Source organism: Xyrauchen texanus, chromosome 20 (assembly GCF_025860055.1).
Source record: "Xyrauchen texanus isolate HMW12.3.18 chromosome 20, RBS_HiC_50CHRs, whole genome shotgun sequence".
Taxonomy (NCBI): Eukaryota; Metazoa; Chordata; class Actinopteri; order Cypriniformes; family Catostomidae; genus Xyrauchen; species Xyrauchen texanus.
Window position 1 is genome coordinate 33548158 of NC_068295.1, and position 16768 is coordinate 33564925.

General features: G+C 35.5%; 1 protein-coding gene across 1 annotated transcript in view; it reads right to left on the bottom strand.

The window, feature by feature from the left end:
* Positions 1-16768, bottom strand: part of LOC127660680 (endothelial PAS domain-containing protein 1-like) — a 74550-nt gene that overhangs the window by 35639 nt on the left and 22143 nt on the right. Inside the window, exons 2-4 of the mRNA XM_052151046.1 lie at positions 15025-15215; positions 2875-3026; positions 1274-1358 (exon numbers count right to left, since the gene is read on the bottom strand). Coding sequence (XP_052007006.1) covers positions 1274-1358; positions 2875-3026; positions 15025-15215 — 428 coding nt within the window. The remainder of the gene's footprint in view (positions 1-1273; positions 1359-2874; positions 3027-15024; positions 15216-16768) is intronic.

Below are 16768 nucleotides of genomic sequence, written 5' to 3' on the forward strand. Positions count from 1 at the left end.
ATGTCGATTGAAACTCGTATGATTTTTCCTGCGGCACAAATTTTTTTTCTTTTTAAAATGCTAAAGCTGTTCTTTTTCATACAACTAAAAGGCATGGCGATCACTTGCTATCAGGATCAGTTGAAATTTTGCTTGGTTTATAAAAATACATGTTAGATCAGGATTTGAACCTGGGTCCCCCTGCATCATACACTTGCAAAATGAATTTTCTTTGGTCATATAATCATATCTCGCCTAGGGCACCAAGAGAGCCAGGACTTCCACGATGACCTCTCAAAAATAGGTGCGTGATGCCCCTGCATTTTTTGTTGTTATTGGTGGTTTTAAAAGAGCAGCACATGAGGTCCATGGGTTAGACACAACAAAGGTGACCGAATTGCCCTTTTACAAGCTTTAATCTATCAACAGCTCCAAAAAGGCAAGGAAACACGCTCCAGGCTCCAGTATTTTAACATAGTGAAGATGGCAAACTCTAGCAACAATGAAACTCAACCTAACAAAACAGAGAAGAGATGTTAGAAGAGGTATGCAAAGAGGGGAAAGGCAAAATGAAATGGAGGAAGTCAAATAAAGGAAAGACAGAGGGGTCGTTGTTCTAAAAGGCATGTTTGTTTTTTCTTCACATAACTAATCTTCTCCTATGAAGTTATGATTTTCTTTGCATTAGGCCTTTAGATACTTTAGTATTTCTGAAAGTCAGTTTTTCAAAGCGATAAGAAAGTTTGTTAGTGCACATCTTTTAAACTTGCACCAGATCCTCTCTCTATACTGCTATAACCAATTTAGAGAAATGCACATTCATCTTTCATTTATCAAAAATGTGATGGCATGATTGTCGGTGCCAGACGTGCAGGTTTGAGTATTTCTGTAACTGCTGATCTCCTGGGATTTTCACACACAACAGTCTCTAGAGTTTAATCAGAATGGTGCCAAAAACAAAGAAACATCCAGTGAACAGCAATTCTGTGGACAGAAACGCCTTGTAGATGAGAGAAGTAAACGGAAAATGGGCAGACTGGTCCGAGCTGACAGAAAGGCTACAGTAACTCAGATAACCACTCTGTATGATTGTGGTGAGCAGAATAGCATCTCATAACACACAACACATCGAAACTTGAGGCGGATGGGCAACAACAGCAGAAGACCACGTTGGGCAATTTATTAGGACCATAGTGTTCCTAATACTGATCAGTGAGTGTATACTGGGCTCTGGGAGGGTACAGTGTGGAACTAGTGACAAATTTGCAGCTTTGTGAAAAATTACATGACATACCAGTTTTGAGGCTGAGGTTCTCACGGATCTCCTCGTGGTCACAGGGGTGAGTGAAGTCAAAGATGCTGTGACCTGTTAACTCCACCTACAAACAAAAGACATGTTATATCTAAATGTGTGTTTATAAGACCATTTCCATTTTTTTGTCAAATAAGCAAATTTTCCCTCCAAATACTCTTTACAATACTTCTTTATACTATATTTCTGACTTTTAATCAACATAATTTAAAGGTATAGTACCACAACACTACCAAAATTTTTACATACTTTACAATTTAAATGATATATAATTATTCTTTTAGATTTCTTTGGAATTATGGTAATAACAATTGGGTTGGGTAACGTTAAGAAAAATTAACGTGTTAAACTTTAAATAATCGCATGCGTTAATTCATACATTTTGACAGTTCTAAACTTTTTAGCTTATACAAATTCTTTTAAGTTGATTTTTTTAAGTAAATTTAATTACATTTAGAAAAATAATTATTCTGCGGTGAAATGTAACCTGGACATGTTCTTGACAGGTTTCATGCATAACTAATCTTCTACTCATCAGAATCTTTCTGGTAACAAACTGATAACAGGCTATAGTTTCCCAAAACAGCAGCCATATGCAAGGAAGCAATCATAAGCTAGTACATAAGTCCAAGAGCCAGAGGCTGAGCTTAATCAAGGGAATGGAGAAAGCGACACATCCTTCCTCCAAAACATTGTCTGAAGGAAAAGGGCTTGAGTTGTGGTTAATAAAGGCATCTAATCTGCTTGTGATTAGCAAAGGAAATTTAAAAATGCTACAGAGACAAACAACAGAACCAACAGATTGTAACGAGACTAAAGGCCCTTTCACAAGACTCAATTCAGTGTTCCCCAATGTGCTACAATGCACGCAGACCATGTGTTGTAACTCAACAAATCTCAAAGTTCAAACAATTTTGAACTCTGTTCTCATTTTCGACTGACCTTTCAATGTGCAGTCAACAGTTACTGGACAATTTGCATGATGCATCGAGTTGTGTGAAACAACATCAAGAAAATTTGTGACGCTATCTGCAAAATGTTTGTGTTTAAAGACCCCATAAAATGGCTTGGTTGGCACAGTTTCCTGTATTGAGGTATTTCCTATTGAAACAGGAAGTTTGGGTAGGCAACATTGAAGGGGTCCTCCCTTTTTATTGCCAGCCAAAAGGTTTTAGATACATCACAGCCATCAATCATAATTTGCTACTTGCTAGTTGGTTGCAGGTGGTATTGAGGGGGAGGAGCATTCTCATTCTAGATAGGATCTAATTGGACAAAAATCTATGTAGTGCAAGATGAGTCATCAATATTTTTATTATGTTTTCCCAGAAGAGAACAAGTGTAAATTATAAATGTGTATATCTGATTAAAGTTCGTTTTATGACTTTTAGGAGTTAAATGCCATAGATGGCTTCATAGCTAATAGACATGGACTAAATGTCTCAAAACACCAGTTTTTATAGGGTCTTTAAGTCATGTTATAGGGTTTTATAGTTGAGTATCTGTTTGTTTTGGTATAAACTGTCCCAATTGTCTACTGATCTATTTTTTGGATCTCTGATACAGTATGCGTCAATTCTCACCTGTGTGAGGCCCATGAATTTGTTGATGTTTTCCGATAAGAAGATAATATCTCCATCTGATGTTACCACAGTAACAAATCCACCCAGTGACTTCAGATAACAACTGTCCATCAGTCTGTCTACCTCTGTCGTCTTTGTACTGGTAACACAGCCTGCAACACAACAAAAGAATTTGACATTGTGTGTGTGTGTACCATACAAGAAATTATTTTCTTAATCACTATTTTTGTTCTGTTTCATGCAAAAACATACATTACCTTTAATTGATCATTTGTTTTTAAAAACTGGATCTCAAATTAAGTTTATTTCTTTTAGTCCAATGGCAAATTGTTTTTTCTATTTAAAGGTGCTGTGAAATGTTGGATTAGCCACGCCCTCTATTTCTAAAACCCTGCACTCCAATGATACCAAATTAGCTTTATTGAGGCTGAAATCATGCAAAAATGATTGTTAAAAAACAGAAGAAAATAGCGCCCTCAGCTGACAACTGTTATGAGCAACTTGGCATAACAATAGCAGTAAGCCTCAATAATTAGCTGAAACTACAATACAATTAGAATGCATGAAATTATTGACAGATTGACCGCTGACACATTTTTGTTTGCTGTTAGAGTCTAGATCAGGGATGGGCAACTTTGAAGGGGGTGAGGGCCAACATTTTTTCTCCATTCTACCAAGGGACAAATCCGCACTTTAACAATGTTCACCCCTTTACCAAATTTCCTCATTGTTGATAATCTATGCACAACTAATGCAATGTTCTTTTAAAGATTTTGTTACCTATATTGACATTTTTATTTATAAAAACTAACATAATTATTTTGTAACTTGCGTTTTTACTAAAACATGCCGTTCACTTGTACAAATTCATGTTCAATTGATAAGCAATATACTTCAATTTAAGAAAGTGTATCTCATTTGCATTGTCTACATTAGAAACAGGCAAACACACAAATGACCAGACAACATTTTCAACCACACCTCATAAAACAGCTTATAGGTATTAGTTAAAATCTAATATATTATCATCAATAACAATACTGGATACAAGAACATAATATATCAGTGCATTAATACAAAACATTTCAGCACCACAACACACACGCCCGGACCGAACAGTCCCGTGTGTCAGAGAACATTCTCTCTATTCACAAGACATTTCAACAATCAGTCAGGCATCTCAATTGTGCATTTCTTCAAAGTTTCTCTCTCTTATAACAACTTTTAAATTTTTCACAAGCACGAGTGAAACAGCATCAGATGTCACAGATTTCGTCTGACAAGCTGAGGTAAAATTGAGCTCAATTTACCTTAAAAATGATGAACAAATGTAAGATGTTCTATGCTAGAATCCTACAGTGATCAGCAGATCTGTGACCGCTTATGGTCAATAGTTGTAATAAAATCATAAAAACTGAATGCAATCTTTACATAATACCTTTTTAAAGAAATAAAATCAATCCTCTGTCTTGTCCGACGGTTCCTACTCCCTAAAATATATGAATGAAATAAGTGTTGTGAGATATGTCACCGTCTCTGTGAAAGCTCTATATCAGGGATGGGCAACTGGCGGCCCACGGGCCGTATTCAACGATACAGAGGGCGCGCATACGGCCCGTGGGCGCCAGTTGCCCATCCCTGATATAGAGCTTTCACAGAGACGGTGACATATCTCACAACACTTATTTCATTCATATATTTTAGGGAGTAGGAACAGTTTTATACCTTTCCATTAATAAATTCGATTATAGCACTTTTAATTTAGTTAATTTTGTTATTTTAACTTGTTAATCCTTAATTAATTTAGTTTACATTTAAACAATATGCCAAAAAGTTTAGAAAAAGAAGCTTACTTTGAGGCATATTAGCTTCAAGTAAATGTATATTGCTTTAAGGATGTTTAGATATTTATACTGGAAAACAAGACAAAAATACTGATTAAATGTATATGTTTTTGAGTGTATGTATAGGTTTGTGAATGTGAATCTTGCTCTGGCTCTTAAGTCCCTGGCAGGCATCCAAAATAAACAACAGCAACTTCATCCTGCTACTCTGAACCCCCCCATACAACACTGACATCTCTTCTGTCGTTACACACACACACACTCTCACACACACGCACTCTCACACACACGCACTCTCACACACACGCACAATTATGAGGATTCTACAGTCATAATGGTTTTATACTGTTAACAGTTAACCCCTAACCCTCACAAAAAACTTTCTGCATTTTTACATTTTCAATAAAACATAGTTTTGTATGTTTAAGAGATTTGAATTATGGGAACACTAGAAATGTCCTCATAAACCACGTTTATAGTTAATACCCTTATAATTACCAGCTTGTAACCTAAAAAAGAAAAGTCCTCGTAAACCACTTAAAAATGCCACACACACCAACAAAAATGTAAAAATACACTCACACAAACAGTCAGACACAATGCCCTGCTGTTTTAATGCCACTAAATCTATACAGTCTGTCAATTTCAAGAGGCAAACTCCAGCTGTTACCTTGTATGTGTGAAACCCACATCTGTGACAAACACTTGAGAGGGGGTTATGCAATCAAAGCCAATATTTGTGGTTACGCTTTTCTGAAAATCATACAGACTTTTGGAAACATACACAAACCTACAGAGAACAAAGCAAACATACAGTAATAGGCACATGATCTGTAATATTGCTGTTGTATTTGTGTTTGGTTTCTGATGCAAAACGTTATGGATACATATCATATTTATAAAGTGGGGTCTAAGTGTCACATTGAAATTCTGCTGTTTTTATTTATTCAAACCAGGATTTTTTTTGTATTTTGAAATATTAAAACATGAAATGTTTATATGATAAATATTAAGTAATATGAAAAGTTGTAATATTTGAAATATTTCAGATCCTGCACTTGGTCACGAATCAAATGTAAGCACATTTGTTACATTGACCATGTTATAAGTTATCGTTATACAAAAGATCAGATTTTTTTGCGTCCATTGAAAAACAAGATGCTCATTGGAACATTCGCAAATCATGCTGGATAACACAGATGAACAGATCTTGCACAAACTTATGGTGTTCATGCCAGCTGGAGTGCATGCATCATTCAAGCAAAAGGGAGGCATACAAAATACTAAGAAATTCAGAAATTCATGTCAGTTCAATTTGTTCAAACTGTTACTTTTCACTTGTTTTGTTATTATCACAATGTAATTAAATTGAAAATATGGAAAATGTTTTTATTGAAATAGAAAAGGATGCAAAACAAAAGTTACTAGTTGGATAGTACATATAATACCCTATATCAAAGTCAAGTGACCGTTTGATAAAAACAAATTTCCCACACATTGGTAATACAGAACCAGCACTTAAACCTGGCTACTATGGTAGAATAGTGCAGCAAATCGGGCCGAGCTTCAGGAGGGAGCTGTCGAGCACAAGGACATGGAGAACAGAGCGGCTCCACACTGGGGGGTTGGAAGCCTGTGATTGCTCCAGTGTGCTTCCTCTAGATAAGAAACTTTCTCAAGGCCTAGACTGAGGTCCCAGGGCTGGATCTGTGCCGAGCCCAGAGACCGTGGCCCCACGAGAGTTAAGGTTACATCTTTGAAGGCATTCTTGCACCATGGCTTTCAATTTGAGATAAAACTAAACGGCATCCAAGTTCAGATCGAAGTGAAATAATTGAGTCGGTTTATGTGGTAGAGATAGACATGTATCTATAGGGACGAATGGTCATCTGGGATCTAGAGATTATATCATATTTCCATTCTAATATTGATCTTCTAAGGTCAAAGTACATCTTGCAATACTTGAACCCATCAAGATTGCATTCAAGGAGGATGTTTCAGACCAATCTATTTGTAGTTGCCTTACATAATGCAGGACTAAAAGGGAATGTGCATCAAAGCTCTGCCGAGATGTGTCTGTCCAAAATCAAACCAATCCAATCCAAATTTGTGCCATTCCTTCTTTTCTCTGTAATAACGTAAACATACAATGATGAATGATGGAGGCCTAAAATGTCCTGCCAAATCGATCCTTACAGTTCTGAATATAATTTATTCTTGTAGGTTTATTGCTGTGACTCAGGGTAAGGCAGTTCCTCCGTTGAGTACATTAATAAGCTAAACTGATCATAACAAAATACGACTTCATTTCAGAAAATGAATCTTGAATTAGCTTCATGTTTTTTACCCCACTGACAATTTTTTTTTCTAGGTTTGAGCATGCTTAAACAAAAAAAAATGATTTCAAACCAAACCAAAAAAAAGATGCAAAAATTAAATTAAATAAAGTAACAAAATAAAATAAAACAAGCACTCAATAACTTGTTTATTGTCATAAAAGAAAGCGGTTACGACGCATTTCCACATAAATCTATAGACCTCTGACCTTGGAATTTTGGACAGAATGGACTGGAGGAAATAGCCTCTTAAAGCCGTTCACTAATATAAACCACAACAGTCGCTTTCAACTATGCTTTCAGCATAAATGAGCAAACAATCCAATTTTGCATGATCATACAGTGGCCCCAAAAAGTACTTGGACACTCATATTTAAAAATGTACACATTTCAGTGCAAAGATAACAAAATGTCAAACCAAGTAGCAAACTAATGATGCTTCCCTCAGCCATTTTTTTTAATGACTTCAATTCAACTGGTAATACATTTTTTGTAAATGCCAAATTTTTTGATGTATGAAGTAAGTTTTCCTAAAGTTCACACTAGTGTCCTCGCAGAGTAACCACAGGTGCAGATCATCACATTAACTATGGACATGTTCCACTAACGTTTGACAACAACAATGTTTCAAAATACTATTTGAACACTAAATCTTTTGTTTTATAGTTTGAAACTTTACAAAAATATATTTTTGTGAATTGTAAATAATTGTGCAATATTTCTTTACAATACCACTTGTTTTGAATGCCACACCGTTTGATATATAGTATATACTTTACACATTTTAAATCTAAATATTTTAAATTTTTATTAAATACATTTAATCCAAAAAGAGAATCAAACATTTTTAATTGTAGCTTACAGTATTACATACAGTATTTGGGCAACTGTACTTAGTTGTGAAACTTGACTGTGTCATACTTAAAATAACATCAGTCATTAACATGCACTGATGCCAATCTGATCATATCTCACCCACAACTTATTTCATAACAGCCTTTTTTCCAAAGCAACCCATGGGTGAAAAGAGTGATTCAATGGGCGACCGAATCAGTTCTATACATCAGTGCGTATAGGGGACGGGGATCTTATGTAAAAGGTGTTTCCCATGCACCCTCAGCGTGGGTAGGGTGATGTTTGGAGGAGGGGTTGGATGTGGCGCCAGGGTTCGATTATGTTTTGGCTTGCCCGAGATGGAGAGCGCCAGCCGTAAAGAAAGCACCAATCATACTTCCAGCACGGAGCTCTTAGACCTCCTGATAACACAATCTGATGTACCATCTCATACTGACAGGGCTGCCTTTCAATGTCTGTATCCACTCCCTCACTCTCTCTTACACTCTTACACTCTCTCTCTCTCTCTCTCGCTCTTTCTTTTTCCAATTCTGCATGTACTGGATACCCAAACAAAAAGGTGTCATGGATCTATTTGTTTTGAGGGGGCACCAGTGGCAGTCTTGGTTCACTTGGTGCCCTAGGTGAGATATGGCAACTTTATTATTATTTTATTATTCTTTAATATACAAGACATAGGCCCAAATTTACTAGGATCCAGTACACCAAGATCAAATTGCGTGTGCATTTTGTGGGCCTATTGCGGGTGATTTACAAAGAAAAACTGTGCAAATAACTACATGTGCAAATACATTATGTTGGACAAACCCTCCAAAAGGAGGATTGTGCATTTGGTAATACAGTTTATTTTATTAATCCATACTGTTTATTTATGGCTCTAACTAAATGCCATTTTGTCTTTTTATTGATATATTGTAGGATAGAGCATTTATTATTAACATAATTTATAATTATTGTATATTTGTTTATACAATTATTTTCAGAAAATCCTTGCTATTTAGCAATAAGCTGTAAGAGTAGTTGAGTTTGAGTTTATTTATTATACAGGGGAAAAAACAAAAAAAATGTTTCTCAGGCCCAATTCAGAAGATCTGATTTACAATGTGTTCATGTCCTACAGTCTCAAAGAAAAGGGAAAAAAAAAGAAAAAGAAGCAGCAAGAATAAGGATCGATGATAAAAAAGTGGGGGAAAAAACACTAAAATTTTGTGGCAGAAAAAGCAACAAAGAAACAAAGCAAGACACGAATTTAAGGCAAAAAACGCAGATTTTAATGGTTTTTTTTTTTTTTTTTTAAATGGTATTTTGTTTTTTGTTTTTCATTTCTGATGCAAAATTAAAAGTGAAATCCTCTGTTGTTTACCTTAAATAAGCTAAATTGCTTATTTAGTTGATTATTACTAAATTGCTTACTAATTGATTATTGCTATCACAATAATCCTAGGTGTTTATTCAGCACTTTGGATAAATTAGTAAGGTTTCGACAGAACTTGATATTCCATAGCAGCACAGTAATAATGACTTTATGAATTTCTTTACTGAGAAATTGAAATCACCAGAAACAAAATTGGAATTATGGAATTTGTTTTCACTGTTATGCCGACAATACCCAACTTTCCTTGAAACCCGACAAAATTTCATAATTCTCCAAGTTAGCAGAGTGTATCAATGATTTCAAAGATTGGATGGCTAGAAGACAGATTTATCAAACTATGGAAGCTATCTTAATGAGAAAGAAATATCAGAAATGCAACAAGCTATTGCAGGCACACTGGTTGATGATCTTGCTAAGGCTGTCCTAAAAAGTCCAGTGTTTTCCTTTGTGCTAGATGAGTCCACAGACATAAGTAACATTCTAACAAAATTGTTCAGAAACTCTGAAAATATGGATAAAAGAGCAGACACGATTGTTAAGGATGTTAGACAACTGATGACAAAGAAGAATTTAGATGGAAGAAACCTTGTAGCAGTTTGTACAGATGGTGCTAGAATGAGCTAGATTGAGCAACAACTGGAGTTTACCAACCCCGCACAGTGAGATGGTGGTCAGTTCACAGTGCAGTGTCAATGGTGTGTAGGTCACCGAAAGCTCAGAGAGATGTCCTGGAACACATGACAGCCTCCAACAGTCAAGACTCTGGCAGAGCCAAAAAGATATTGATTGCTGTGAGACAGTTACACTTTGTGGCCCTCTGTCACATGATGAAGGATGTGGGACTTCTCCACAGTCCAACCAATGACTCAAGGAACCAAAGGAGGCATTGAGACAATTAATAGCTCACCCTGGTCCTGCAGAACAGGAGTTCTTCAGCTCTCTTGAAGGAAACAAATTTAAAGGAGACAAACTTTTTGAATGCCACATTCAAAAGCCAGCTTTTGATGACATGAAGTGCAGGTATGTTGAATCCTTGATTGATGAAATTGATAGAAGATTCCCTGCTGACACAATGGATCTTCTTTCATGGTTCACAACTTTGGAAACAAAGAAAGCCGTTGTTGCTAAATAGTCTTCTGAGAATTTCTGCCTCTATGGTGTAGACCAGGGGTCGGGAGCCTATGGCACGCAAGCCACAAGTGGCTCACCTGGTGTCTAACCATTCACCAACACATGATTGTTTAAAACTTTCTAGAGATACTTTTCCTGCAGAAAGTGTGGGTGCAATTGCAAAGCTTGAAGTCAATGACACTGTTTTGATTTCCTTTCTCCCAAATTTGTCATACAGCCTACTCCTGGTGAACAGGGTTTGAAATTAACACCGGCCAAATGCAGATTTTTCAAGCGCAATGGTAGGTAATTTTGCTGATGTACCAGCCACTGTGTAGGGTGACATGTAAGACCTCTCGGAGTGATATATGACAAGAAATTAAACACAAAGATGCACCTTTGACAAAACATGTGAGATTATATATAAGAACAAATGAAAGAAAAGCCACCGATGCGTGCCTGATTTGATATGTGTGCTCAGTGAGCTTGCTGTTCACGAGTGCAATGAAAGCGCTTCTCCAAGACATGCACAGAGTTTTGGGCCTCATTTGCCAATAACTATTGATCTTAGCGGTAAGAGCATTTTCTAGGAGCGATTTTACAAATGTTTGTTATTTTTTACGTGTATGTAAAAAGTAATTTTGCTAATCTACCTGCAACAGGTGGGTGACCTGTGAGAAGTCTCGAGAGTTGCACATGACAAGAAATGCTGTTAGTCACAAAGACAAAAGCTTGAAGAAACATTATTATATTTTATCATCTAAGAACAGACAAAAGAAAAGCTGTCATTGCATGTGTTAGGCACAAAAGACGTTTCACAAAAGCATTTGCCTTAAGATGGTTATTTAGATCTTTAGCTTTAGTGTGCCAATAGGAAATATAAAAGTTAGACTCACAAACATTACTTTTACAAATAGAAAAGATTAGAATAGAAGAACAGGGAGCCATGCAACAGATAGCATGGCTCCCAATGAACACCGTGTCAGTCTGGGGTTACATGAAGAGAAGATATTGAGACATCCTAAATTGATACAAGAACTGTGGCGAAAGAAGAATTTAAATGGAAGATCAGGAGGCCTACAAACTTGGAACATCATATCTGCCAACAACCAAGAAAAGCCGTGTCCAGGAGTACCTAGGAGAATTGGTGCCTTTTTAAAGACAAATGTGTTCACACCAAATATTGATTTAGTTTTATTATGTTTACTGGACTTTGTATGACATTAAGTGATAAATGAAAACTATTTATGTCATTATTTTTAAAGACATGCTCACTATGCAACATTTTTCTCAAGTGCCTAAAACTTCTGCACAGTACTGTATAATATATATATATATATATTCTTATAAACAAAGAAAAAAGTGATTCAATCATAAAATAATACATGACACCTTGAACCTATAATTGAGTTTTATTTTATTTAGGCAGCATTAACTGTATTCCCAAAACGCAATGCAAACACATTCAATAATAATAATAATACACATTTGGAAGCATGTTGTGGGAACACAAGGGAATTCATTAAGCGTATTTATTATGATGCTTATTGTAATTATCTTTACATTTGAAATTGCCTTTAGTTCTTTATTTGTAAGCTATTAGCAATTTTTCAAATGTTGTCATTGATTGATGCTTGCGTGATGGCAAATGGGGCAGTTGGAGACTATTTGGATTTGGGGAGGTGGTTATATATACGATTTTTTTGATCACTTTGTTATTTTAATTGCTTTTTTGATTTCGTTTAAAGTGCAATTTGAATTTAGAAATGTATTTTATTTAAGTTTTTTTGTGTTTCAATAAATTATTAAATTTTTAAAGCAAAATAAATAAAGCAAAAATATTCACTGACCCTCGGCAGGTGGGTTGACAATATAATCGGATATCAAGACATTTTTTAAGGCAATGAAAACTTTTTCATAAACAATTGTTAAATGTTTGTTTGTTTGTATTTTGAGTAGTCTATAGGCATAATAAACATTTTATTTATTGAAAAACTAGTAAAGTAAAATAGCTAATTATTAATTTGTGCTATGGCTCATCTGAAACAATTAATCAACCAAAAATGTAAATATTGGCTCCTTAGTGAAAAAAGGTTCCTGATACCTGATGAAGACAAACTTGAAAATCTGCTGAAACCCTTCTCATCTAATGTGAACGCACAGGAAGTCCAGCAGGAGCTGACAATGCTGAAGCAAGTAATAGTCCCTTGAGATTCATTGCCCTTCCAGCAGTTCGCAGAGGCTGTGTTAAATGAACACAGTGGTGTTTTCACTGAAATGGAGAAGCTCCATCAGATGGTCATACCTATGGCAATTGTTTATGTGAACGCAGATTCATCACCCAAAACAGGATAAAAACAAAGTTCAGAAATTCGCTGAACAATAGCGAATTTAAACAAAATTTATCCACACAGCAGTTAAACCACATTATTTTGTACTGTACCTACAGTAATCAAAATAATTATCAAATAGGTCATAACACTTCAGTGTGAACATTTGACTTTCAATTCACTTCAAGTCCTTTCCTGAGAGGACATAAACCGCACCAGAAGCAATTTAAAAGTAGCAGCCCGCAAGCAAAACTGTGATCTAATTCTGTAATCTCTGTCTGTTCAAACACAGAATGGAATGTTGAATGTTGGGGCTCTTTTGTCCAGCTTCCGGAGATTCTAATTTTATAATCAAAACACACAAACAATATGAACACGCACACATCCTCTTGCCATACCTCCTTGAGTCAAAGAAACTTTCAACAGAACTGCAGCAATGCAAAATCGTGATTCAAATTTTTAACAAAATAATCATGATATTCATTTAAACCATTATTGTGCCGCCCTACTAGTGATTATAAAAAAGCACCAAAAAATTGGTCCGTTTGACATTTGCTCTATATTTCAAGTCTTTTGAAGCCATATGATCATTGAAAATCTTTCCCTCTGACGTAGATCTTCAAACATAATTGCAAGTCTATTAAACCTTGACACACTGCACTTCATTACAAGACATGCAAGAACCTATGCATGATGTCGAAAATGGCACAGCATTTCAATTTGAAATATGTTTTTATTCAATCGTTGTATTCATGGTGTGCTGGCTTTGATTTATAAGATTAGCACATACAGCTAAAGATAATTAACCCTGACAGAGTTACAGCAGGTTCAATATTCACTAACACAATTATATCCTTACATAAAGCACCGCCTCATTTGTATAATACAACAATAACGTTAATGCAGTCTGGCATTACGACTAAAACATTTCCTCATAATAGTGCCATGCTAATGATAGTAAACCCAGATACGAGATCAGACTAGAGCTTTACAATTTGATTATCATCAGAGTGTGTATTTGCAGCGTGGTTCTTATTTTGATATGGCGTCAAATACAGGCGTATGGTCTACCTGTAATGTTGTGCTAACAGGTGCTCTAGAGTCGACTGTTTGATTACCTTTACGTATCATGCTGCACTCTATAGAAATAGCAACATTTATTGTACAAACACTGCAATAATAGGTTTAAGGGTTTAAGAAACTATTATTTTATTAACAAAGTAATATATAAATGATTTAAGAATAACATTATACATAATAATAATAAAATTAAAATAATTTATATCTTAAATTTAAATGATACACGACAAGTCAAAAGTTTGGACTCACTTGACTGAATTTATGTTTCTCATGATCTCACAAAAGTATTTTTATTAACTATCATTAACAAATATTTATTAATGCTGTAAAAACATATTGTTCATAGTTAGCTAATGATACCTAATGCATTAACACATTTTAATGAACGCAACCTCATTGTAAAGTGTTACCCGTGTTTTTTGTTAACACTAAATAATCCATTAATAACCAAATTCCATTTGTATTCTTTTATACCCTGCGTCCCAATTCGCCCCCTATTCGCCCTATAACATATTCCGAGATTAGAATGAGTGTGTCCTAAATCATAGCATGTTTATATGAGTGCACAAAAGTTGCCCGGATGGTCTACTATTTCCAGCAGATTTTCGAAGTGTGTGTTACATTATGTAGAAACATCAGCGGTGCTCCACACGACAGACCCGCGACTGGCAGATCTTTCACGACGTGCTGCTTCTTCTAAGGTAGGAAGCATTGTACTGTAGGGTAGCATAAATGATAGTTTATGCTTTAATAACGAATAAATGATAGTTAAAATAAAAATATGTAACTTGTATTTAATGACAGGATGCACTTAACTATGTGACCAAGGGGTCTTTGGCTTCAAAATGTGATTTTATGACATGACAGTAGGTCTGAATGCTTGCAATCAAAAGTATACACTTTTCTATCACAAAAAGAGTACACACTTTTAGGGCATAAGTAGGCGAATTGGGATGCAGCAATAGTTTTGATTATGCTTTCATTCTAATATGTGAAAAAAGTAATAATTTAGTTGCTTTGTCCAAACATTTGACTGATAGTGCATATTGTAAGAATATAATACTATATCATTAATATTGTTCAACAATGTGCATACAAGAGGAATGAAAATCTCCTGGTGCTGTATTTATTACATAAGACATATTGATATAATGTCCCTGGTAGGATCATAGATATGATTACCCAGATGTGATTTAGTATGTTTGTGTGTGTCTGTGTACCTGAGGCGAGGAGTTTGCGTGTGTGCAGGAAGCTGATGGCCAGTCTCATGATGGAAGCTTTGTCCAGGTGTGAACTGAGGCTATGTGGGAAGGGCAGCTGATGTGCCAGCTCATAAAACACCTCTGTCTCCTTACTGCGTCTGCAGCGCGCCGCATCACGAGACTTCTCCTTACGCCGCTCTGAGCAGCACCTACACAGAGAAAAATAAACAATTAGGGAAAAGCACACATAAGCCCACACCCGAAAAGGAAACATCATTGCATATTCATTATGTGAAATACCCACTTACTTGATATAAACTAAACGTGTCATTTTAAAGCTTAGAATCTGGACTTTACAATGCATATAGCTGATCCTACTGATTCTTAAATCATGCTTTTTAATTGGCTGACAAATTATAACTGTTTAGTTCACATAATTAGCAAATTTATCACAATTATTCAGAGTTGGTAAAAACAGAAAAAGAAGAGATAGCCATGTGTTAAATATCGTTGGAAAGGTCTCAATTACTAAAATTAAGTTTGTTTCACTCAGAGGCCAAACTGCAGAGTATTAGTATATGAAATACCCACTGACACACATATATATATTAAACAAGAATGTCTTTTTTGCCATGTTTTGTCTCATTACTTCCTGAAACATACATATAACACAGACAACGACATATCTTAACTTACAGCAAACGATTCCGATTCAAACGAGCCCAAACACAACATTATCTGAAAAGTAGATCTTGAAATATTCAACTCATCTTTACTTAAAGCAGTTTTTAAATGTTTACGTTATCCAAAATGCTGTTTTTCGTGTATTTTATTTTGAAAAGTTAGCCCTGTTCATGTCTTCAGGTTCCTTGTCTAGTCATGTGATTATCCTGTTCCAGACATGTTTCATGTGTTTTGTTCACATTGGTTCCTTTGTTTATTATTCTTGTCTTGTTATTGGTTCATGTTTCATTGTCTTGTTATATTGTTATCAGTCTTGTATTTTCATTGGTGGTCTTGTTAACTTGTTACCCATGTAAAAGTATTAAATGTTAATGCCCTCATGTTTGCCATTGTCCTTTGTGGAGTATTGTTAATGTAACACATTTTTGTGGTTGTTTTGGTCTAGTCGTTGTCAAGTTCACGTTTAGTTCTTGTTTACTGTTAGTGTTTTTGGAATTTAAGTTGTGTTTAATAAACTGCAATTGGGTTCTTCACGTCATCATCACAGTCTCTTCGTTCAGCAATGTAACAGATAACAGCATTTGGTAGAACGATCTCAATAGCCAAGAGGAATTATAGGGTGTAAGAAGGTCATTGATGTACTCTGGAGACTGGCCATGTAGTCCTTTAAAAACACACAATATAATTTTTAAGTCGACTTGGTATTTAACTGGCAACGAGTGAAGGAAGACAAGATGGGAGTAATATGTTCCCTGTTCCTGGTGCCAGTCAGTAACCTGGCTGAAGCATTCTGCACAAGTTGTAGACGGGATAACTGCTTATGACCGATTCCCGAGTAGAGGGAATTACAGTAGTTGAGACGGGATGAAATAAAAGCATGAATTATCACCTCCAGATCTTTAAATCCAAGAACAGGCTTTATTTAAGAAATAACTCTAAGATGATATAAGTATATGGGCAAATGCCACAAAAGATGGGTCAAAAATAAAAATGTCTGATTTATTGTCTTTTAACCAAAGAAATTATTAGATAGCCAACACTTAACTTCCATCAAACAATTCATGATTGATGTTTGTTA